Genomic DNA, 23,200 nt, shown 5'->3' with positions numbered 1-23,200 from the left:
AGTTTTCATTTCCTTTGGGTAAATACCCAGCAGTGGCATTACTAGATTACATGGTATTTCTATTTTTAATTTTTTGAGGAACTCCCATACTATTTTCCACAGTGGCTGCACCAATTTACATTCCCACCAACATTGCATGAGGGTTTCCTTCTCTCCACATCCTTGCCCGCACTTGTCATTTCTTGTTCTTTTGATATTAGTCATTCTGACTGGTGTGAGATAGTGTCTCCTTGTGTTGGTTTTTTTATGTATATATTTTTTAATGTTTATTTGTTCTTGAGCGATAGAGATGGTGTGAGCAGGGGAGGGACAGAGAGAGAGAGGGAGACACAGAATCCAAAGCAGGTTCCAGGCTCTGAGCTGTCAGCACAGAGCCTGATGCGGGGCTTGAACCCACAAGCCACGAGATCATGACCTGAGTCGAAGTCAGATGCTTAACTGACTGAGCCACCCAGGTGCCCCTCATTTTGGTTTTGATTTGCATTTCCCTAATGATGCGTCAGGATGAGCACCTTTTCATGTGTCTGTTGGCCATCTGTATGCTTTCTTTGGAGAAACGTCTGTTCAGGTACTCTACCCATTTTTTAGACAGATTATTCTCAATCTGTTTTGAAAGTCAGGTTTATTGAGATATAATTTACATTCAGTAAAATTCAACTTTCTCAGGGCGCCTGGGTGGCGCAGTCGGTTAAGCGTCCGACTTCAGCCAGGTCACGATCTCGCTGTCCGTGAGTTCAAGCCCCGCGTCGTGCTCTGGGCTGATGGCTCAGAGCCTGGAGCCTGTTTCCGATTCTGTGTCTCCCTCTCTCTCTGCTCCTCCCCCGTTCATGCTCTGTCTCTCTCTGTCCCAAAAATAAATAAAAACGTTGAAAAAAAAATTAAAAAAAAATTCAACTTTCTCTAGCATACAGTTCTGTGAGTTCTGACATACACATGACAATCAAGACTCTCACACCCAAGACTTTTTAAAAATACTTATTTATTTTGAGAGAGAGAGAGAGTGTGTGAATATGCAAGTGTGGGAGCGGCAAAGAGGGAGGATCCCAAGCAGGCTGCATGCTCTCAGCGCAGAGCCCGTCGAGGGGCTTGATCTCATGAACTGTGAGATCATGACCTGAGCTGAAAACAAGAGTCAGATGCTTAACCGAGACAGACACCCAGGCACCCCTCACCCCAAAAATATCTTTGTGCCCCTTTGTAGTAAATCCCCTCCCCTCCCCACCAGCTCCTAAACAACCACAATTGTTTTCTCCCTCCTTTTCCAGAATGCCATGGAATCATCATGTACGTAGCAGTTCTGTTTTGTATCATATTTAGGAAAACAACTTTTCTAAGTGCATTTTAACCTCTAGTCATTTTTAGTCAATGCACTTGTGTTTCCCCAGTATTGTTATTCCATCCTGAAGAAAGTTTTTTCTTCCTCCCCTATATTGAACAACAATGAGTTTGAACTGCGTGGTCCACCTCTATGTAGATTTTCTTGGTAAGTACAGTATGTAAACGTATTTTCTCTCTTGCAATTTTTTTTTAATGTTTATTTTTGAGAGCAGGTGGAGGGGCAGAGAGAGAGTGGGACAAAGGATCCGAAGCAGGCTCTGTGCCGACAGCAGAGAGCCCGATGCAGGGCTCAAAGTCAAGAACCATGAGACCATGACTTGAGCTGAAGTCAGACACTTAACTGATTAAGCCAACCAGGCACCACTCTCTTGTAACTTTAATAACATCTTCTTTTTTCTCTAGCTTACTTCATTGTAAATACAGTATATAATACATATAAGATAAAATACGTGGTAATTGTTTACATTATTGATAAGGCTTCTGGTCAATAGTAGGCTATTAGTAGTTAAGTTCTTGGGGAGTCAAAAGTTACAAGCAGATTTTCTACTGTGCAGGTCTCGGCACCCCAACCATCATGTTGCCCAAGGTATTCGCCTATCTCACCTCCTTTTGTGGTTGTAACAAGCATTTCTATTCATTAGGATAGTAAGGAGATACGGAGATCTCAACTGAACATTTACCATGTTATACTCATTTTTCAATCTCTTGTGCTAATAACAGTCTCCCTGATGTCAATTAGTTGTTGTTAAATATTAATAGGAAAGTGTTGTATTTTGACATTTTTAACAAATTAAACCCGTGAAAACGATCCTTGTTGGAATATTTTTATAGCTTAGAATATTTCCAACTATTAAGTGTGTAAAAATGATTGTTTCTGTAGGTGTCAGTTTCTTGGCACTCATGTAACGGTAAAAACACTCAAATATTAGTTTTCAATATACGGTCTCCATAAAATGAGCCCCTTTAGGGAAAGCAGTCGCTTTCTCACTCATTGTTAAAATGCCCTCTTTATCTTGAAGGAACAGATTAATGGGAGTTGAGGAAAGGGCTTTACCATTTTCCACTTGTTCACTCACAGTACTTTAATGTATTATCTTCAACTTATGGTTATTTACAAGAATCATCTGATAAACCTTAAATCCACTTCACCACACACAGATAAATCACAAGAAAGCAAACCGCCATCAACTTAAATTGGGTTATTCCCAATTTTCCCTCAGGTATCTAGGGTGCAGCACTGATTTGGGACAGAGTGCTTGCAGCCATAGTTCATTCTGATTGGTCAGGGCATCAGCCACAGTTCTTTTTTGTTTCTTTGTTTTTTAATATCACCCCTGCTAAGTAAGAGGCCTAGTGTAGATTAGTATGTTATGGAGATGAAATCAGACCTCTCATATCAAGCCATATTTTAAATATTAGCAAAAGCTAGGTTTCTTAAGATAAAAAGTAAACATACATAGACATTTCTGTATTTTCTTCCCTTGCCTCCAAGGACGGCCTTGCACATACCTCCACATACCCCACCTTGGAAGTTACTCGTCTGACGATTACAGAATGGTCCAGAGAGGCAGATTTTCAAAATGGCCAGCATCCCTCAGTAAAGGCTTCCCCAAAATTGGATGTTTACTTGCTAGAAATGCAACTGCAGGGGTAAATGGTAAAGTACTTCCAACATGCTTTCCTTTGTATTATGTTAAATACTAGAAATGACAAGTAGCACTCTTGTTTCTATTTATAAGGAAAGTAGCAGATTATGATAGAGCTAGACTAGTACTCAAAAGGCCGATCACCAAACTCGGTGACTTTGGGTGAATCATTTCCTGTCCCCGGTCATGTTTTTCATTTGTAAAACCTGGGGCTGAATTCAATCACTTTTGAGGACCTGTACAGCTCTAAGATTCTGGGGTTCTGTGATTCTTCTTCACCAAATACTACATGTTGGTTCATTAGAAAGAACTCTTTGGAGAGAAAAAAAATTTTATATAGTTTTAATTAGAAATAGAAGTTAATTTTTTCCAATGCCTTTTTGGTGTATATTACAGCGATATACGATTTAATGTTTCTTATTAATGTAATGTGTCTTGCAGCTGTTACATCAACTTCATAATTCTGGAATTATCTTAGCAATTTTTTCAAAGATATTTCTCTGTTCAATTTTTCTGAGATATTATTAGGATTTTTGCATCGATGTTCATAAATAAGAATCTCCCAAATTTTCTTATTTTATTATTTTTTTAAATTTCTTAATGTTTATTTATTTTTGAGAGAGGCAGAGACAGAATGCAAGTGGGTTAGGAGCAGAGAGAGAGGGAGACACGAATCCGAAGCAGGCTCCAGTCTCTGAACTGTCAGCACAGAGCCCGACGCGGGGCTCAAACTCACAAACCAAGAGATCATGACCTGAGCCGCAGTCGGACGCTCAACCGACTGAGCCACCCAGGCGCCCCTATTTTACTTAAATTTTTAAAATTGAAAGTCATAGTGGCACCTGGCTGCCTCAGTTGATAGAGCATGTGACTCTTGACCTCAGGATTGTAGGTTGGAACCTTACGCTGGGTGTAGAGACTACTTAAAAATAAAACCTTTAAAAATAAATTAACATAAAAACGAAAGTCATATTTACTTCAGCAAATGAACTGAGTATCTTACTATCATTTTCTATACTTTGGCAGTATATGGAAGTTCTTTGATAGTTTGGAAAAGTCTCAGGAAAGCTATCACTAGCAAATGACTTTTTTTTCTTTTTAAAAATTTTTTAAGTAAGCTCTGGTCCCAGTGTGGGACTCAGACTCACAACCCCAAGATCAAGAGTCGCACGCTCTGCCAACTGACCCAGCCAGGTGCCCCCGGACATATTCTCTTTTAAGTGTCAGTTTTGTAATATTACAGCTTTATAAGGAACCAGACATTTTGATACTAGTAATCAAATTTTTAGCATCAAGCTGATAAATCATGCGTTTACAATCTAATTGATGTATTCTATGTACCTCCCATCCAATAATAAATTTACTAATTTGTACTTTTATGATTGAGCTGATACTTTCCCAATTTAATTTTTTTTAAGATTTTATTTTTAAGTAGTCTCCACACCCAATGTAAGGCTCAGCCTTACAACCTCGAGGTCAAGAGTCGCATGCTCCAGTCACTGAGCCAGCCAGGTGCCCCGATACTTTAGCAATTTAATCTATAAGCATCAATTAATGACATACATTTTTCAAATTTTTTATCATGCATGCTTGGTTTTCTTATTCCATTTTGATTTCCTCTCTAAGTTCTAACCACAAACCTCTTAAAAAAAAAAAAACAACATTTCCACCCTTATCCCTAAAGTAGAGCTATAAAGCATCATTTTCTTACTTTACAGCACAGCTTAGGTATCATCACATAAATTTTCTCGCATAGAATTTGAGTTTTCACTATTTAAAAAATATTATCCTCCAACATATTCTCTATACCCGAGATTTAAAAAAAATTTTGGCGGGGGGTGGGGGGCGCCTGGGTGGCTCAGTCGGTCAAGCATCTGACTTCAGCTCAGGTCATGATCTCGCCGTCCGTGAGTTCGGGCGCCAGGTCGGACTCTGCTGACAGCTCAGCGCCTGGAGCCTGTTTCGGATTCTGTGTCTCTCTCTCTGCCCCTCCCCCCACTCACGTTCTGTCTCTCTGTCTCTGAAAGATGAATAAACCTTAAAAAATAAAAAAATATAGGAATTTACCCAAGGGATACAGGAGTACTGATGCATAGGGCCACTTGTACCCCAATGTTTATAGCAGCACTCTCAACAATAGCCAAATTATGGAAAGAGCCTAAATGTCCTTCAACTGATGAATGGATAAAGAAATTGTGGTTTATATATACAATGGAGTACTACGTGGCCATGAGAAAGAATGAAATATGGCCCTTTGTAGCAACGTGGATGGAACTGGAGAGTGTGATGCTAAGTGAAATAAGCCATACAGAGAAAGACAGATACCATATGGTTTCACTCTTATGTGGATCCTGAGAAATTTAACAGAAACCCATGGGGGAGAGGAAGGAAAAAAAAAAAAAAAGAGGTTAGAGTGGGAGAGAGCCAAAGCATAAGAGACTCTTAAAAACTGAGAACAAACTGAGGGTTGATGGGAGGTGGGAGGGAGGGGAGGGTGGGTGATGGGTATTGAGGAGGGCACCTTTTGGGATGAGCACTGGGTGTTGTATGGAAACCAATTTGACAATAAATTTCATATATTGAAAAATTAATTAATTAATAAAATAAAATAAAATAAATTTTTAATGTTTATTTTTGAGACAGAGAGAGACAGTGTGTGAGCAGGCGAGGGACAGAGAAAGGAAGACACAGAATCCAAAGCAGGCTCCAGGCTCTGAGCTGTCAGCACAGAGCCCGACACGGGGCTCAAACTCACCACGAGATCATGGCCTGAGCCGAAGTCTGACGCTGAACCAACTGAGCCACCCAGGTGCCCCATATTTATTTTTAATTTCTGCACTAGATACGGCCTCCAGCAAAATGTTGAATAGAAACAGTGTTGGTAACATCCTCCAATAATGCTTCAAATGTCTTACTCTTTTTTTTTAATGTATTTATTTTTGAGGAAGAGAGAGGGAACAGGGCAGGGACAGAGAGAGAGGGAGACAGATAATTCCAAGCAGGCTCGCAGTGTTGGCTCTATTCTATGAACCATGAGATTAAACCTGAGCCAAAATCAAGAGTCAGATGCTCAACCAACTGAGCCACCCAGGCACCCCTCAAATGTTTTACTCTTAACATGACATTTGCTGGAAATTTATGACCCTTCTTTTTGAAGGTGAACTGAGCCCATTTACATTTAATAATTGTAATGAGTGTTTACAGAATGAATAGCATAACTGAATTCCTTCATATCTAGTTTTTTTTCTTTTACTTTAAATTAATGTGTATAGGTAAAATGAGGAATAAATACAGTCTAATATGATTAGCTGGCTCGATATACAATATGAATTAAATTGGACTCTTATTTGCTTTTTTTTTCTTTTAGTGAAGACACCAGTTTCCTGTCAGCTTTCTCCCAATTCCTTAGTGAAGAACTAACTAGAACATGATAGAGTCCCATTTAAAATTCAAACAAAGCAAAGACATTCAAAGGCAATGCCTTTTAGTAAGATGAGTTAAATAAACATGGGTAAGTATCTGAAAACATAAGGTTTTCACCATGGCAGGACCCTATGCTGCAATCATTCCCAGTAATTCAACTGCCTTTGCATTTGGCAGTAATGTTCTACAAGTGAATTTGCTGATGACTAGCAAAATTTTTACATGAACCCAACGCCAATTAATCAAAAGTAATAACAAAGAAACTCTAGGAATACAAGTCAAGGGAGGAGACTGCAGCTGGCCAGATATGATACCATTTGCCTACCTTTCTTTCAGGAATTTGCTACAATGAATAAAATAAATATTTCCTCTGAGTGGGAAGGGAAGGGAAGGGAAGGGAAGGGAAGGGAAGGGAAGGGAAGGGAAGGGAAGGGAAAGAACAGGTATTACCTATTACCATTTCTGAATGTATGATTAAAAGAAAAAAAGTCTTTAAAAAAGAATATTAATTAGTCCTATGTTTTCACAACAGAATCCCTAATTCTGAATTTAAAACATTATTCAGTATTTGCTTAAGGATCATATTTAGTTGATGTGGCTTTTGACATATGAAAATTCTAGGGGAAAAACTAAGACCTCTTTTAATTTTACTTTAACATCAAACTAAACAGAGCAATTAAAAAATTCAATAAGACCATGGGTTACTCTGCTTCAAGAAGTACTTCCAAAATTCAACCACCTAGCTTCTTCCAGGAGGAATTATACACCATCACAAATCTGTTCTAACTTAACTTTTGGAGAAGAAAATGGAAAGTCAAACCCATAGCACAGTGGTTAAGTAAAAGATTTCCTTCTCAGTGTCGGCACAGAAGTGCTTTTGCCCCCTTACAAGCTGCACTATTTCAGCAGATGATTCAGCTGGTCCTGTAGATCAGAAGACTGCTCAACACTAGAAATTAGAAAAGAGAAAAAGGTTTATCTGGAATGAGCAATAAAGACCTCTCTTTGTTCAGTTTGTACTTTAACACAGAAGCACTCCCGAAGCTAAATCAAAATTTATATTGGTCCTCTAGGGTCCCAGAAGTTTAAACTATGAAAAAAAGGTTTGTAAAAAAAAAAAAAAAAAAGAAAAGAAAAGAAAAGAAAAAAAAAGGGTTTGTAAAACCAGTTAGAGATAACCAATGTTATAAGGGACAGATTTAATCCACTCAAAAAAACAAGACTGTTTACTGACTTCAGCACATTTAATTTACTTAATGAATATTATCAATGTAGAAGGTTTTCTATTCATTAAGGGTGGCTTCTACACGTTGTAATTTTTAGAAAGCCTTTACTAGCAGTGAACTAACCTACTGTATACCTTTGAAATATACAGTCGACCCTTGAACAACATAGGGGATATATAGGCGCTGATATCCTGCACAGTCAAAATCAGTATATAACCCGACTCCCCCAAAACTTAACTACTAATAGCCTATTGTGGACCAGAAGCCGTACTGGTAACAGAAACAGTCAATTAACACATATGTTGTATATGTATTATATACTACACTGTTATAATAAAGTAAGCTAGAGAAAAAATGTTATTAAGACAATCATAAGGGGATGTGTAGGTGGCTCAGTTAGTTAAGCATCCGACTCTTGATTTCAGCTCAGGTCACGATCTGACATCTCGTGAGTTCTGAGCTGAGAGTGCAGAGCCTGCCTGGGATTCTCTCTTTTCTCTCTCTCTGCCTCTCCCTCAAAAATAAATGAATGAGGGGCGCCTGGGTGGCGCAGTCAGTTAAGCGTCCGACTTCAGCCAGGTCACGATCTCACAGTCCGTGAGTTCGAGCCCCGCGTCAGGCTCTGGGCTGATGGCTCAGAGCCTGGAGCCTGTTTCCGATTCTGTGTCTCCCTCTCTCTCTGCCCCTCCCCCGTTCATGCTCTGTCTCTCTCTGTCCCAAAAATAAATAAACGTTGAAAAAAAAAATTAAAAAAAAAATAAATGAATGAAAGAAGGAAAGAAGGAAAGAAGGAAAGAAAGGAAGGAAGGAAGGAAGGAAGAGGAAGGAAGAATAAGAAAGAGAAAGAAAGAAAGAAAGAAAGAAAGAAAGAAAGAAAGAAAGAAAGAAAGAAAGAAAGAAAGAAAGAAAGAAAGAAAGAAAAAGGAAGGAAGGAAGGAAGGAAGGAAGGAAGGAAGGAAGGAAGGAAGGAAGGAAGGATGGAAGGAAATCATAAGGAAGACAGGGCACCTGGGTGGCTCAGTCGGTTAAGCATCTGACTCTTGGTTTCAGCTCAGGTCATGATCTCATGACAGAGATCGAGCCCTGAGTCAGGCTCTGTGTTCATGGAGAGCCTGCTTAAGAGTCTCTCCCTCCCTCTCCCTCTGCTCTTCCCCCCGCTGGCACACTTGCTCTCTCTCTCTCTCACACACAAAATAAAAATAATATTTAAAAAAAAAAGAAAATCATAAGAGAAAATACATTTACAATACTATATTGTATTTATAAAAAAAAAATCTGTGCATAAGTGGAACTGTGTAATTCAAACCTATATTGTTCAAAGGTCAACTGTACTGTCTTCTTTATACCCCGAATAAGCTATCCCAGAGCGTATGTCAATTTAAGAGCATATGTCAACCACAGTTTCACACTGATCCTCAGCCCGCAAGTAGAATTCCCTGCAGCCTGCTTTAGTTGCTGCTCCCTGCTCCCAAGTCCCCTCCCTTTGGGGTTACTTACTTCTTCTGAATAGCTTCTTGCCTAAATCAGAAAAGGAAAGAGGAAAATAAACATAAATAATCTCAGAAGACTAGTGCAACTTCTGGCTAGATATACACAGGCAGAATAAATCTCCAGCTTCTGTCACATTCTGGATTTCTGTTCATTCTAGCCTAAGACTGTGTTCTTGAAGCTCTGTTCAACATCTGAGTGCAGGGTTGCTAAAAAGAAGGATTCTAAACCTAAACAGGTAACGATACCCTATCAGATCAAGGGAGGTGGTGCAAAAACCATGCACGTGCATGGCTCACGTTCAGTCCGCAATGTGCAACCTAGTGGTCACACACCTGATATGCGCACACCCCGAGAACGAACATTTAGCTGTCTAAATATCAAGGGTTAAACTCTTAACCGTACAGCAGGTACATAAGTATAATATCAACTATATAAAATATAAAGCAAAATTTAATATGACGAAAAGCTAACTATAATTTTATCCAAAATTACAACAGAGAAGGGGTTCTCTACATTTCAACGTCTCCGGGATCATTTATATGTAGCCGGGGCTGGGTCATACGTGAGACTATGGGATACAGGTCAGAGTTACACTTGATCCCCTAGTGCAAGAGCAGACTCCCCAGGAGAGAACTTGGGCACAGGTAGTCAACAAATACCGACTCGGTGTCCATTGGGTGCCAGGCACCGTGCTAACGTGGTCCTGGTGTGGGCCCTGCCCTCGGGGGGCTTACAGTCTCTCCCTCTGAGGAGCCCTCAAAGAGATACAGAGAGGCTCACCAGAGGTAGTTCCTGTTCTTGATCTCACCCCACACCCCAACCTCTTCTGCAGTCTCAGCCATCTTTTCCAGAAGGAGCTCATCCTTGACTAAGCCCACTTTTACTCCTGCCTTCACAGGAAAATGTGCTGAAGAACAAAGGCCACAGGGGGCAGCCTGAGGATAATGATTTTGTGGCAAGTAGTCACTGGAGAGGGCATACTCACTGGTATTGGAGATGTGTTGTTATGATAGCCATTTTCCTTAAACTCTGCATTAAAAAACAACAACACATACAAAAAGAGAAATACATACATTCCATTTCCTGTAGCCACACAAATTATGTATATAAAACCCAAATCATAAACGGAAGTGTTTCTTACATCTTCTGAGTGCAAGATGGCATCTTCCTGTAGTACCATGTTGCGGGCTGCCTGACCCAGCAGCTGGAAGACAAAAATAAAGTGGTAATCAAAATCTCCCAACTTCCTGTCATCTTCTCTCCGCAGCTGTTACACCGCCGCCCTCTCTCCTCCCCTTCCCCGCCCCCCACAATTACAAAAACTCCAAATGTAACAGAGGATAATTTTCCATTTGTTCACGCTGAAAATCCAACTTCACGGTCACTCTGGCCATTGTGGCCTGGGCTCCACCTCTTTTCCACCTCTGAGTTCAAGAGCTCCAGAACTGCAGAGCTCCTCACGTACCTTCTTAGCCAAGTGCTGAAAGAAACCTGCAAAGAAAACTCTGGCTCCACGGGCCCAGTGAGAACTTAACCTTTTGGTTTCTTAGAGACAAATCTGAGATGTGGGGTGGAGTGAGGGGGCAGCAACTAGGGTAGAGCTAAAAAGGATAATAAGAATACAGCTGTTTAGGGGCGCCTGGGTGGCGCAGTCGGTTAAGCGTCCGACTTCAGCCAGGTCACGATCTCGCGGTCTGTGAGTTCGAGCTCCGCGTCAGGCTCTGGGCTGATGGCTCAGAGCCTGGAGCCTGTTTCCAATTCTGTGTCTCCCTCTCTCTCTGCCCCTCCCCTGTTCATGCTCTGTCTCTCTCTGTCCCCCAAAAAATAAATAAACGTTGAAAAAAAAAATTTTAAAAAAAAAATAAAAAAAAAAAAAAAAAGAATACAGCTGTTTAGAAATGGAATGAGAGACACAGAACAAAAAAGGCCTTACAAGAAGCTCAGGGCTGAAACGGGAAAGCATCACACGAAGGATGGCTGACAGGCCAGGCAGAGACAAGGAGAAAATGTAACTACACTTACGGTGGGCACAACTATAGGCATAGTTGCAAATCACTGTGTTGTAAACTTGAAACTAATGTAACATTGTATGTCAACTATATTTCAATTAAAAGGGAGAGAGAAAGTGGAAGGAAGGAAGGAAGGAAGGAAGGAAGGAAGGAAGGAAGGAAGGAAGGAAGGAAGAAGAAGGGTAGGGGAAGGAAGGAAGGGGAAGGGGAAGGGAAGGGAAGGGAAGAAGGGAAGGGAAGAAGGGAAGGGAAGGGGAGGGGAGGGGAGGGGAGGGGAGGGGAGGGGAGGGAAGGAAGGAAGGAAGGAAGGAAGGAAGGAAGGAAGGAAGGAAGGAAGGAAGGAAGGAAATAAATGTGGATGCAGATTTTGATGAGTTCCCATACCTGATAGCTGGACCCTGACAGCACAAAAGCTGAGCTCTGATTTGGGTGGGTGGCCTGTGGCTACAAAGATGTGACTCAGTGGGCACTGAGAGCCAAGAGGAGATCGACAGAAGTTTCTGGCCTATTGTCGCACCCTGTTCCTGGAAGACATTAAGTCCAACCACATAAGAAGAGCTACTACTATGTGTCCTACCCACTGTCCCTGTTCCCTTGGGTCAGAGAGATTCTGATGAAAAGTGGACCAATGACCTCAAATTCACCAGAAGCACCAGCCCTGCTACAGCTCCCAGATAATTTCCCCCACAGCAACTGTTATTTATCTCCATTTTTGTTTTAAAATTAATAAACCTTTATGTGCTTCTAAAGTCAAAGCAGTAAAATAAGACCTTCCATCCCTGTCCCTTCCCCTCTCCATTCTCTCTCCCCTACGCATCAATATTTTTTTTAGGGACACCTGGCTGGCTCAGTTGGTAGAACATGTGACTCTTGATCTCAGGGTTGTGAGTTCAAGTTCCATGCTGGGCAAGGAGCCTACTCAATTTTTTAAAAATGTGTGTGTGTGTGTGTGTGTGTGTGTGTATGTGTGTGTATGTGTGTGTGTGTGTTTTAGTTTTGGGTTTATCTTCCCATTGTTTCTTTTTAAAAGTGGACATATGTATATAATCTCCTCTCCTTACTTAGAATGTAACCTTCTACATGCACTCTTCTCTGCCCTGCTATTTTCACTTGAAAATGTATGTTGAGACAGATCTGCAGCAACATATACCGCATCTGCGCATGGTTCTTCCACGGCTGCAGAGTACTCCACTCCACAGATGTCCCTGTAAGCCGGGAGCCTGGGTGGCTCAGTCAGTTGAGCATCTAACTCTTGATCTCGGCTCAGGTCATGATCCCAGCATCATGGGACCAAGTCCAGCGTCAGTCTCTGCACTGGGCGTGGAGCCTGTTTGAGATTCTCTCCCTCTTCCCCCCTGCCCCTCTCCCCTGCTCATGTGCTCTCTCTCTAAAATGTCAGTGAGTGAGTGAGTGAGTGAGTGAGTAAATAAAGAAAGAAATACAGAAATGTCACTGTAAGATTATTCAACTAGTCGTCTGGGGTAGACTTTGGAGCTATTTCCAGTCTTTGCTATTATAAGCAGCATTACAAAAAATATCTTATATATCTTGGTGTCTTTTTGCTATAGTATCTTTGGGATAGACTCACAGAATCATGACTGTGATTGCTGGATCAGAGGGTTTTAGTTTTGCTGCATACTGCCAAATTCCCCTCCATTAGGGTTATACCATTTTGTATCCCCATCCACAATGTATCAGAGTGCCTGTTCCCTCCCTATGACCACTTTTAAGTGGCAAATTCCAAAGTCCTACAGATGGGAGACAGTGACTGACAAACTGATGGCAGAAAGACAAGGTTCGAACAGAATCTTCCTCATTCATTCACTCAGTCAGTCACCGCATGTTTATTAAAGTGCTCAGATCCACCAGGGAGAGACATAGCCCCTGTCCTCACAGGGCTCACAATGTGGTGTTACAAAGAAGACACAGGCACTATAATACCTTGTGGTAACTGCTTATGGGGAAACACCAGAGGACCTGAGAGCATGGGGGGGTGGGGTGTCTGACCCATTACAGGGGCAGAAGTTCAGGGAGGACTTCCTAAAAGAAGTGACTTCTAAGCTGAGACTAAAGATCCAGCCTGATCGGATTTACTGTGTTTGAAGTGTTGCTAGCAGGATGGAGTGGAGTGGGGACTGAAGGCAGAGAGACTGGTTGGAAGAACGCTGCCATAGTCTAGGCAAGCAAGGAAAGCAGCCTGGGTCACGGAAGTGGCAGTTAAAGGGGGTGGGAGGAGCGATCATTTAGAAGATAGACTCGAGGAGACTAACGATTCGTGGAATGCAGAAGCTGTTGCAATGCAAGGCCAAGGCCCCTTCTCTGATGACAGATGCATCCATGGGCATTCTGCATCATTTTCTTGCATAAACCAACCACGCACATAACACATCATAACCCACCATCGAAGATGTCCGGTTTGGGCTTCTTTAAAGTGGAACAACGTCTTGAGTATTTCCCCCTAGGCTGTTACCATTGTTTTGTTCATAAGTAACTCAACAGCAATCTTAGCTATTCACCTTCAGCAAGTATTGTTACTGAGTTATTTGTCAGCTCCTCGTCTTCAACAAGATTTTTCAGCTTAGTTTTCATAGCAATACCATCCCTCTTTTTTTTTCATTCTAGTTAATCATTTTCCATATTATTGCATTAAATAATGTGGTTACAATAGTAGGCATACACCTTACACAGGTTTAGGATAAATACACCGGACCCTTTACTCAGCACACAACTGGACTGGAGGACACATGCAGGCACACACAGAAGGTGCGTAAGAGTCATATGCATTCATTGTGCTGAGGGCACAGGCTGGCACGTTCTTCCCCACTTGGTGCTCCGGCCACACTGGCCTCCTTGCACACCCTGCACACATTCCCATCTCAAGGCCTTTGCATTTGCTACTTATTCTACTTGGAACGCTCTGCCTCCAGCCGTCCACGTGGCTTGCTCCCTGACTTCATTCAAGTGTCTGCTCAAATGTCCCCTCCTCAGAGAGCCCTTCCCTGATCACCCTATTTAAGGAAAACCCTTTCATCACCCTCTACTCCCAGCTTAGTTTTTCTTCGTAATATTTATCACCACCTGAGTTTTTGGTTCATTTGTTTATCTGTCTCTTCACTAAAATGTAAGCTTACTAAGTACAGGGTCTGCTCGTTTTGTGTACCACTCTCTCCCTTATGCCTAGAATAGTTCCTGGCACATAGCAGACAATAAATATTTATTACATGAATGCTGTGGAAGGAGAGCTTTACACGTGGAAATTGTCAGCGAATCAAACAAAATAGCCACATGGAGACTGTTGAAAAGAGAAGCAATGCCCTAAGGGCCAAGAAGGATTGAAACTGACAATCAGGCTGCATGTCTACAATGAGACTAAGAGCTTCCGTTCCCTCAGGACTGACCCCAAGGAGGTGCCCTGTGGTTCTGAAACAATTTGGGCTACATCGCTATCAAATCAAAGAGATGGAGAAGAAAGTCTAAGGAACAGAAAGGAGTACCCTCCTGGAGAAGACAATTGCCACTAGACCCCAAAAAATCAGAAGCAGAGGTTGTTCTGTGAAAATAAACTGTAAACACTTAAGACATTGTTTCTCTAGGAGATTCAGTTCACTGAGCTCAAGACACTATCAAGAAAATGAAAAGGAAACTCACAGAATGGGAGAAAACATATGCAAATAATATCTGATAAGGGATTAACATTCAGAATACATGAAGAACTCCTACAACTCAAATAAAAAATCCAATGTTGAAATGGACAATGGACCTTCATAGACATTTCTCCAAAGAAGACATACAAATGGCCAATAAGAACAAGAACCGCGCTCAACATCACTAGTCTGGCGAAATGCAAATCAATACCACTTTATACCCATCAGGATGGCTATGATAAAAAATGAGGGGTGCCTGAGTGGCTCAGTCAGTTGAGCCTCTAACTCTCGATCCCAGGGTGATGGGATGGAGCCCCACGTCAAGCTCCACACTGAGCATGGAGCCTGCTTAAGATTCTCTCTCTCTCTCTCTCTCTCTCTCTCTCTCTCTCTCTCTCTCCCTCTGCCCCTCTCCCCTGCTCGTGCTATCTCTCTTTCTCTAAAAATAAACAGATAGATAGATAAAAATGGTACACTGTGCTAAACAGCATGGTGGTTCCTCAAAAAGTTAAACATAAAATTACCATGTGAATATGATCCAGTAATTATAATTCTAGGTAAATACCCTGAATAATTGGAAGCAAGGTCTCAAATAGATATTTATATGCACATGTATACTGAAGCATAGTCACAAAGTCAAAAGGTAGACATAACACAAATCTCTATCACCAAATGAATGGATAAACAAAATGTGGTATATACATACAATGCAATATTATTCAGTCTTAAAAAGGAATAAAGTACAGTACTGATATATACTACAAAAAAAAAAAAAACAAAGACAAAAAAAGAAAATCAATAAGATACTCCAAATTATCTATAATCTAGTAAAGGAAATGGCAAAAATACGTAAGTAACTATATGAAAAGTCAATATGGTATGTGGTAAGTACCATGTAAGAGATCCAATAAAAGGCAAAAGTCAGAGAATTGACAGATGATGAGTCAATCCTCACAGAAAGAGGGACTGATTTCAGTTTAATTCAATCCACACCACTCACTAAGCACCCACTCTAAATCTACTATGGAAGAATCTCATGTGAAAAACACACAAGGAGAAACAGAAAGGAGCAAGTGACATTAGGGCAGTCAATGGTGACACCATGGCTTTTTGGCCACTTAACCACCTCCTACCACATGAGAAGTGGTGCCCAAGATTGCGGGCCTAGAACCAGTCTGCCTAGGTTTCAGTCTAGTTCTGCCCCTTCCTAGCTACTCTGTAACCTTGGTCAAATTAAATTCCTCTTTGTATCCTCTATGTAAGAAAAGTACCTCCTCTATGTTAATAAAGATTTAATGAATTAAGCTACATAAAACACAGCAATGTCCAGCACATGGTTAAGTTTATTATGATGAATATGGATGTTCAATACATACTGGTGGTTGGCAAGCCAAGAGAAAAGTAACATAAATTAAATCTCCTTTCGGCTTGCAGCCCACTGATAAGACACCTGAAACATGCAGAGGATGACCTTGCTCAAAGAACTCATGGCTACCTTACTTGCTTAATGTTTTTGTTTTATTAAAGACTAAAAGTAACCTTATCTTAACAGCAGCTGTCCCCTCAAGGTCCTGAAAGCCTTGCTTTCAAATTCCTTAGAGACTTATGCTATTCCCCAACCCCCACTAACTTAAAAGTATATTATCAGTCATCTCCTCACAACCCCAGTGCAGCTCTTTCTGCCCACGCATCCTGTCCCCGTGCTTTAACCCCGTGCTTTAATAAAATCACTTTTTTTTTGCACCAAAGACATCTCAAGAATTCTTTCTTGGCCATTTGCTCAAGCCATCAAATACATACTGGCGGCTAGCTATGAACACTATTGGGACGCCTGGGTGGCTCAGTCAGTTAAGCGTCCAACTTTAGCTCAGGTCATGATGTCACAGTTGGTGGGTTCGAGTCCTGAGTCAGGCTCTGTGCTGACAGCTCAAGCCTGGAGCCTGCTTCAGATTCTTTGTCTCCCTGTCTCTGCCCCCCCCCCCCCACTCACACTCTCTCTCTCTCTCAAAAATAAACATTAAAAAAAAAACTATGAACACTATTTTTTAAACTCATATATTTATACCTTGTTTCTCCTCCAAAAAGATTCAAGGCAATTTATACCTAATTGTGTCTGTGTGTGTGTGTGTGTGTATACACACCCACACACTTTAAAAAAAAAAAAACAGAATGTAAAAGTCATTAAAAGGAGAAGGAAGTAAATGTGTCTCCCACTAAAACTGATGTAAGAACTTCTGTGCAACCAAGGCAAAAAGTGAAACACCCCAAGTCCATAATTCTCATTTGATAAAAGACAACATAACAATTCTTCAAAAAGAGATAGACTTTCCTCTGATACTGAATCCTAAAATGAGTATATAATGTGTAACCTCACACAAAACATACTCAGGATCACCAAATCAGTGACTTCAATAATAGTATTCTAGTAAATGCTTCTTCATACACTTGTTTCTTGTAGTCTCTATCAATCAAAGCTAAGGACATAAAATGAAAGGTAATTCTGTAAAGGCAATTCTACTGGACCCTAAACTAATACGAATAAAGCTGCTATGAATATTCATATGCAAGTCCAAAAGCTTCTGGCCATATTATGCTTGTTACTACAATTACATAACTTAATAAAACAATATAGAAACTGATGAAATAGGACTTAAAAGAGACAGTTACTATTATTATGAAAACTAAGTTGAAAATAAGCAATACTTGAAGATGAGCAGTCAAGACACTGCTATTGAGTTAATTATGAGCAAGACAATGGTAAAGGTCTATAGAAGAAATTCACAAATATCTAAAGACTTTGTACTCAGATTGTTTTACAGGTGTATTCAAGATGTTGTTCCAGTTTAAAGAAACCAAAACAGGAACTTAGATAAGACATTATATGCGTAACAAAATGAGAAACATGTAATCATTTCTCTTGGATAAAAACCTAGGAGTGGAATGGCTGAGCCATCAGAACCATTTTGTTTGTCCATTCACTTATCAATGGACATTTGGGTTGTTTCCAGTTTGGAGCTATCACGGATAATGGTACTACGCACATGTACAAGTCTTTGTGTGGACATATATTTTCATTTCTCATGGGTGAATATCTAAGAGTACAACAAATAGGTTTTTTTTTTGTTTTTTTTTTTTTTTTTTTTTGGATACAAAGTGAACATACATAAAACTTTCTGGTGTGAAAAGTCATCATATGACTCCATTCATGGAAACAGTTACAGGATGAAGGGGAAATCGGGGCAAAGGAGAAAGCTAATCTAAGAGACAGAAAACCAAGAATGTGGCCAGAAAGACAAATCAGAAAAGAACAAATCCATAGACGATCCACAAAAGTGTGGAAAGAATGTGAGATGTTGAGGGCAAAACCATGCTGAATTTGGGAGGCAGAAAGAGAAAGATCTTCCTTCCCTAGAAACAACCCCATGAAACAAATTAGGAACTGGCTGGGACCACTACCTTTTCCGCTGCCCTGTGGCAATCTCCACTTTACAGCGGATTCCCACCGGCCCATTTCTTTCCCTCCCTACAACGCTAATCCCACTGAGACTACACACCCCAGAATGCAACACGCGCCCTTCGCGAACGAGCTCTACTCCTCGGCAGAGCAGTTCACAGCCTACAATTCCCAGGAGGAAACGCGATCCCCCTTCCCACAGCTATGGAAGACTCGGGGCCCCCGGGGTAGCGGGCCGGAAAGTCCACTCTCAGCTCACCTCGGAGCTTCGGGAGCCCTTCAGCACCTGCTTAGTGAGCGCGATGACGTCCGTACCACAGGTGTTCACCTTCTCTGTGAGGAGCCCCTTCACAGACTGACCGAATCGCGCTTGAGAATCTGGCGTCCCAGTCGCCATCACTTCATCTAGTGAACGCCTCCTCCCGAGCGACGGCGAGTCGCTGGGGCCAAAAGAAACGCAAAGCGGAAGGAAGCGAGGTGGTGTCTCTTACCCCGTGGGAAAAGCAAGGAACGCATGCGCCTAGCGGAGGTTGACCTTCGCTAACTTTAAATCCATTTAAACTACTCAGTTGATAACCTGAGGAAGACAAGGCCCAGGTGCACCTCTCTGGAGGGGATGGAAGACAATCTCAGTAAATCCACAGGTTAGAATCAGGAGCCCTGGATTACAGGCCTACTTCTGCCATTTAGTTGTGTGACTGCAGATTACTCAATCTTTGCGTCTTGTGTTTATCAATAAGAAAAAAGTAATAATGTTCAAGTCTCCAAAGGGTTATGAGAATGAATTAAGATCATTTAGTTCCACTTTAGTAAAATTTCATGCACTAAATATCAAATTGGGTGCTAGGCTGAGGGTAGAGAAAAAAGATCCAGTCCTTGTCTCTGAGGAGCTCCCAGGCTGTGGGATGAGCCATGTAAACAGCTTAGAAATGAAGGAAGTGCTCAAAATCACTAGTAATTTTTGATGACAAATGATCTCTTTGTTCTATTAAAAGCAAACTGATCATCACCTTGGAAATGAATAACTGAAATGTTTCATGTAGCTCTATTTCTTTATTACCTAATGCAGGAAAGATGAAAATGGTGTTATACTGCAAATTTCGTTCAAAATAACCTGTACTCAGTATCAACATTACTTTCTCCTCCAAGTGTCTAGATTCATGTCTCTGTTGACTCTTTCATTTAATTCTTGTTCTTAATTTTACTGAGGTTTAATTTATGTGCAAGAACTATGTTTTTTAAAGTGTACAATTTGCAACCCCTATCAAAATAACACCAGCATTCTTCACAGAGTTAGAACAAACAATCCTAAAATTTGTGTGGAACCACAAAAGATGCCAAATAGTCAAAGCAATCCTGAAAACGAAAACCAAACCTAGAGGCATCACAATTCCAGACTTCAAGCTGTATTACAAAGTTGTAATCATCAAGACCAGCATGGTACTGGCACAAGAAGAGACACATAGATCAATGGAACAGAACAGAGAACCCAGAAATGGACTCACAAACATATGGTAAACTAATCTTTGACAAAGCAGGAAAGAATATCCAATGGGGAAAAAAAGACAGTCTCTTCAGCAAATGGTGTTGGGAAAACTGGATAGCGACATGCAGAAGAATGAACCTGTACCACTTTCTTACCACAGACACAAAAATAAACTCAAAATGGATGACAGACCTAAACGTAAGACAACAAGTCATCAAAATCCTAGAAGAGAAAACAGGCAACAACTTCTTTGACATCGGCCACAGCAACTTCTTACTTGACATGTCTATGGAGGCAAGGGAAACAAAGGCAAAAATGAACTGTTGTAACCTCATCAAGATAAAAACAGTGAAGGAAACAGTCAGCAAAACTAAAAGGCAAACTATGCAATGGGAGAAGATCTTTATACATGACACATCAGATAAATATCTGTAAAGAACTTATCAAACCCAACACCCCAAAAACAAATAATCCTGTGAAGAAATGGGCAAAAGACATGAATAGACAATTTTCAAAGAAGACATCCAGATGACTACCAGACACATGAAAAAATGCTCAATATCACTCATCATCAGGGAAATACAAATCAAAGACACATTGAGATACCACCTCATGCCTGTCAGAATGGCTAAAATTAATGGCTCAGACAACAACAGATGTTGGCGAGGATGTGGGAGAGAGGAACCCTTTTGTACTGTTGGTGGGAATGCAAACTGGTACAGCCACTCTGGAAAAGAGTATGGAGCTTCCTCAAAAAATTAAAAATAAAGCTACCCTATGACCCAGCAATTACACTACTAAGTATTTATCCAAAGGATACAGGAGTGCTTTTTCAAAGGGGCATATGCACCCCCATGTTTATAGCAGCACTATTGACAATAGCCAAAGTATGGAAAGAGTCCAAATGTCCACTTACCGATGAAAGAATAAAAAAGATATGGCATATATATACAATGGAATATTATTCACTGACCAAAAAGAATGAAACCTTACCATTTGCAACAACATGGATGGAACTAGAGTGTATTATGCTAAGCGAAATAAGTCAGAGAACGACAAATATCATGTCATATGTGAAATCATATATCATTATTTCACTCATATGTGAAATTTAAGAAACAAAACAGACAAACATTAGGGAACGGAATCAAAAATAATATAAAAACAGAGAGGGAGGCAAACCATAAGAGTCTCTTAAATACAGAAAACAAACTGAGGGTTGCTGGCAGGGTGTTGGGTGGAGAATAGGCTAAATGGGTGACGGGCATTGAGGAGGACGCTTGTTGGGATGAGCACTGGGTGTTATATGTAAGGAATGAATCACTACATTCTAGTCCTGAAGTCATTACTACACTATATGTTAACTAACTTGGATTTGAATTTTTTTTTTAATTAAAAATTAAAAAAAATAATTAAAATGGTAAAAAAAGAAAGAGAGAGAGATTTCTGACTTGGTAATTAAAAGTTCTCAAGGCAAATATGGTAATAAAATCCATTCTGTGGCTGAAAAAAAATAAAGTGTACAATTTACGGGTGCCTGGGTGGCTCAGTCGACCCAGGTGTGCTGGCAGCACAGAGCCTACTTTAGATCCTCTGTCTCCCTCTCTCTCTGCCCTTCCCCTACTTACAAACACACACTGTCAGAAATAAACATTTAAAACAATACAAAAATAAACTACAATTTGATTAGTGTGACAGATGTACACACCTATGAACCACCACCACTATCAAGATACAGAACATTTTTATCACTCCCAAAAGTTTACAAGTCTCTCTTTGCAGTCCATTTATCCCTCACTCTAGGCAACAACTGATCTGCCTTCCAGCGCTGTAAACTAATTTGCATTTCTAGAATGTTATATAATTGGAGTAATCCAGAAAGTATTCTTTTTGTCTGGCTTCTTTCAGCATAATGATTTTGAGAGTCATCCGCATTGGTGTGTATCACTAGTCTGTTCCTTTTTATTGCTGAGAAATATTCCATCATTTGAATACATCTCATTTTGTTTATCCATTCACCTGCCAATGGCCATGTGGGTTGTTTCCATTTGGGGGCTATTATAAATAAAGCTGCTATGGCGTTCACATACAAGTCCTTATGTAGGTTGTTTTCATTTATCTTGGAAAATGTCTAGGAGTAGAATGGCTGGGTCATATAAGTGTTTAACTTTTCAAGAAACTGCCAAACCACTTCCCAAAGCTTTGGGGTTTTTGTTTTTGTTTTTACCATTTTACATTCCCAATAGCAACGTAGGGGATTCCAGCTGCTCCACACCTACAAATTTAGGAAAAGACTGTTAAGTAGCCATGGTAACAAGTAGTCACCTGTGATAGACAGACTGGCCACTGACACGTAGCTTCCATGCTCTCCACCTCCTGGTGATCCCCTTCTCTTACATGGGGGCAGGACCTGTGGCTTGCTTCTAACCAATAGAATATGCACAGGTGATGAGAGATACATGATTGTGCATACATGATTATGTGATTACAAAGACCATAAGACCCATCTTGCTGAAATCTCTTTACCCCTTGCCAGCTGTGAGGAAGCAAATGGGATGTTGGGGAACTCCACATGGCAAGAAACTGCAAGCATCATCTAGTCACTGAGAAATGAGCCTCCAGCTGGCAACCAGAAAAAAAAGAAAGAAAGAAAAAGAAGCACTCAGTCAAACAACCTAAAAGAACTGAATGGTACTAACAATCAGACAAATGGGGAATAGATCCTTACCCAGTTGAGCCTCCAGATAAGAACCTAGCCCTGTCTCACACCTTGATCGCAGCCTTGTGAGACCCTAAGTAGATGGCCCAGAAAAGTTGTACTTGGATTCCTGACTCACAGGAACTATAAGATAATAAATGTGTATTGTTTTAAGCCACTGCTTTTGGTAATATTTTTACACAGAAATAGAAAACTATTATGCCACCAGAACTTGGTTGAAATCTGTTCAGTCAGTTATGACAACTCACCTGAGTGGATCCCTTTTGCAAATCAAGCAATCAGGGTCACTTCTGAAAGTCAGTCATCCAGGAACTGATCCATGCCAACAATTACCCCTCAGAGTGCCAGTCAATCAACAGTAGTCTCACCCAAGTTACTTCTACAAAGGATAATATCAACCTTCTGATGTCCATCAGTTGCTGAAGTCTGTGCTTCCCCAAAACTCTCTTATGATCAGCAGTCTATCCTGCTTAGAGAGACTGCCTACTCTCCTTTATTATAATAAACACCAAATTCAGTTTTGTCTATTTTTATTGAGCTCTAGTCTTACCATCTTTTGACAATTCTAGAGATTCCACCAAGACCATTTTGAACACCCTCATTTTACAGCATTCCAGACCCTCAGAGCAACAGGTGCACTTATTGGACCTGCATAAGGTTACTAGGCCTGGATCTCTGTATTAAGCAATCAGACCTTTGGGTCTGGAGATGTACCATCTAGTTATGAAATCTACATCTTTATATAAGTTTATTAGACCTTTTGT

The 23,200-nt window shown here is 40.7% G+C and overlaps 1 protein-coding gene across 8 annotated transcripts; it reads right to left on the bottom strand.

The window, feature by feature from the left end:
• Window positions 1–959: 959 nt before the first annotated feature.
• BORCS7 (BLOC-1 related complex subunit 7) lies at window positions 960–19,009 on the bottom strand. Of its 8 annotated transcripts, none has more exons than XR_006587263.1 (6): window positions 18,491–19,000; window positions 11,518–11,657; window positions 10,266–10,328; window positions 10,110–10,153; window positions 9,131–9,151; window positions 960–1,119 (listed from the first exon to the last, which is right to left on the bottom strand). XR_006587263.1 is itself a non-coding variant. In XM_045040621.1 (5 exons), exons 1-5 carry the CDS (start codon window positions 18,626–18,628, stop codon window positions 966–968), a joined length of 516 nt encoding a protein of 171 aa, XP_044896556.1. In that variant the 5' UTR covers window positions 18,629–19,009; the 3' UTR covers window positions 960–965. The 8 variants fall into 8 exon arrangements, 6 of the variants coding, with proteins under 6 accessions (XP_044896556.1, XP_044896557.1, XP_023096637.2 ...); XR_002736908.2 differs by lacking the exon at window positions 960–1,119 and adding an exon at window positions 7,295–7,356 and having other exon boundaries at window positions 9,115–9,151; window positions 18,491–18,999; XM_045040621.1 differs by lacking the exon at window positions 10,110–10,153 and having other exon boundaries at window positions 18,491–19,009.
• Between the last annotated feature and the right edge of the window lie 4,191 nt (window positions 19,010–23,200).

The sequence above is a fragment of the Felis catus genome, chromosome D2, assembly GCF_018350175.1.
Source record: "Felis catus isolate Fca126 chromosome D2, F.catus_Fca126_mat1.0, whole genome shotgun sequence".
Lineage (NCBI taxonomy): Eukaryota > Metazoa > Chordata > Mammalia > Carnivora > Felidae > Felis > Felis catus.
This window is presented reverse-complemented; position numbering and strand designations above follow the sequence as displayed.

Coding starts and splice junctions, on each gene's coding strand:
- BORCS7 (XM_045040621.1), bottom strand. CDS start 18,628: ATGGCGACTGGGACGCCAGATTCTCAAGCGCGATTCGGTCAGTCTGTG. Junction 11,658..18,490: donor AGGGCTCCCGAAGCTCCGAG/GTGAGCTGAGAG, acceptor AATGTCTTCCAG/GAACAGGGTGCGACAATAGG. Junction 1,120..9,130: donor CAAGAAGCTATTCAGAAGAA/GTAAGTAACCCC, acceptor TCTTGTTTTCAG/CTCAGGTCATGATCTCACAG.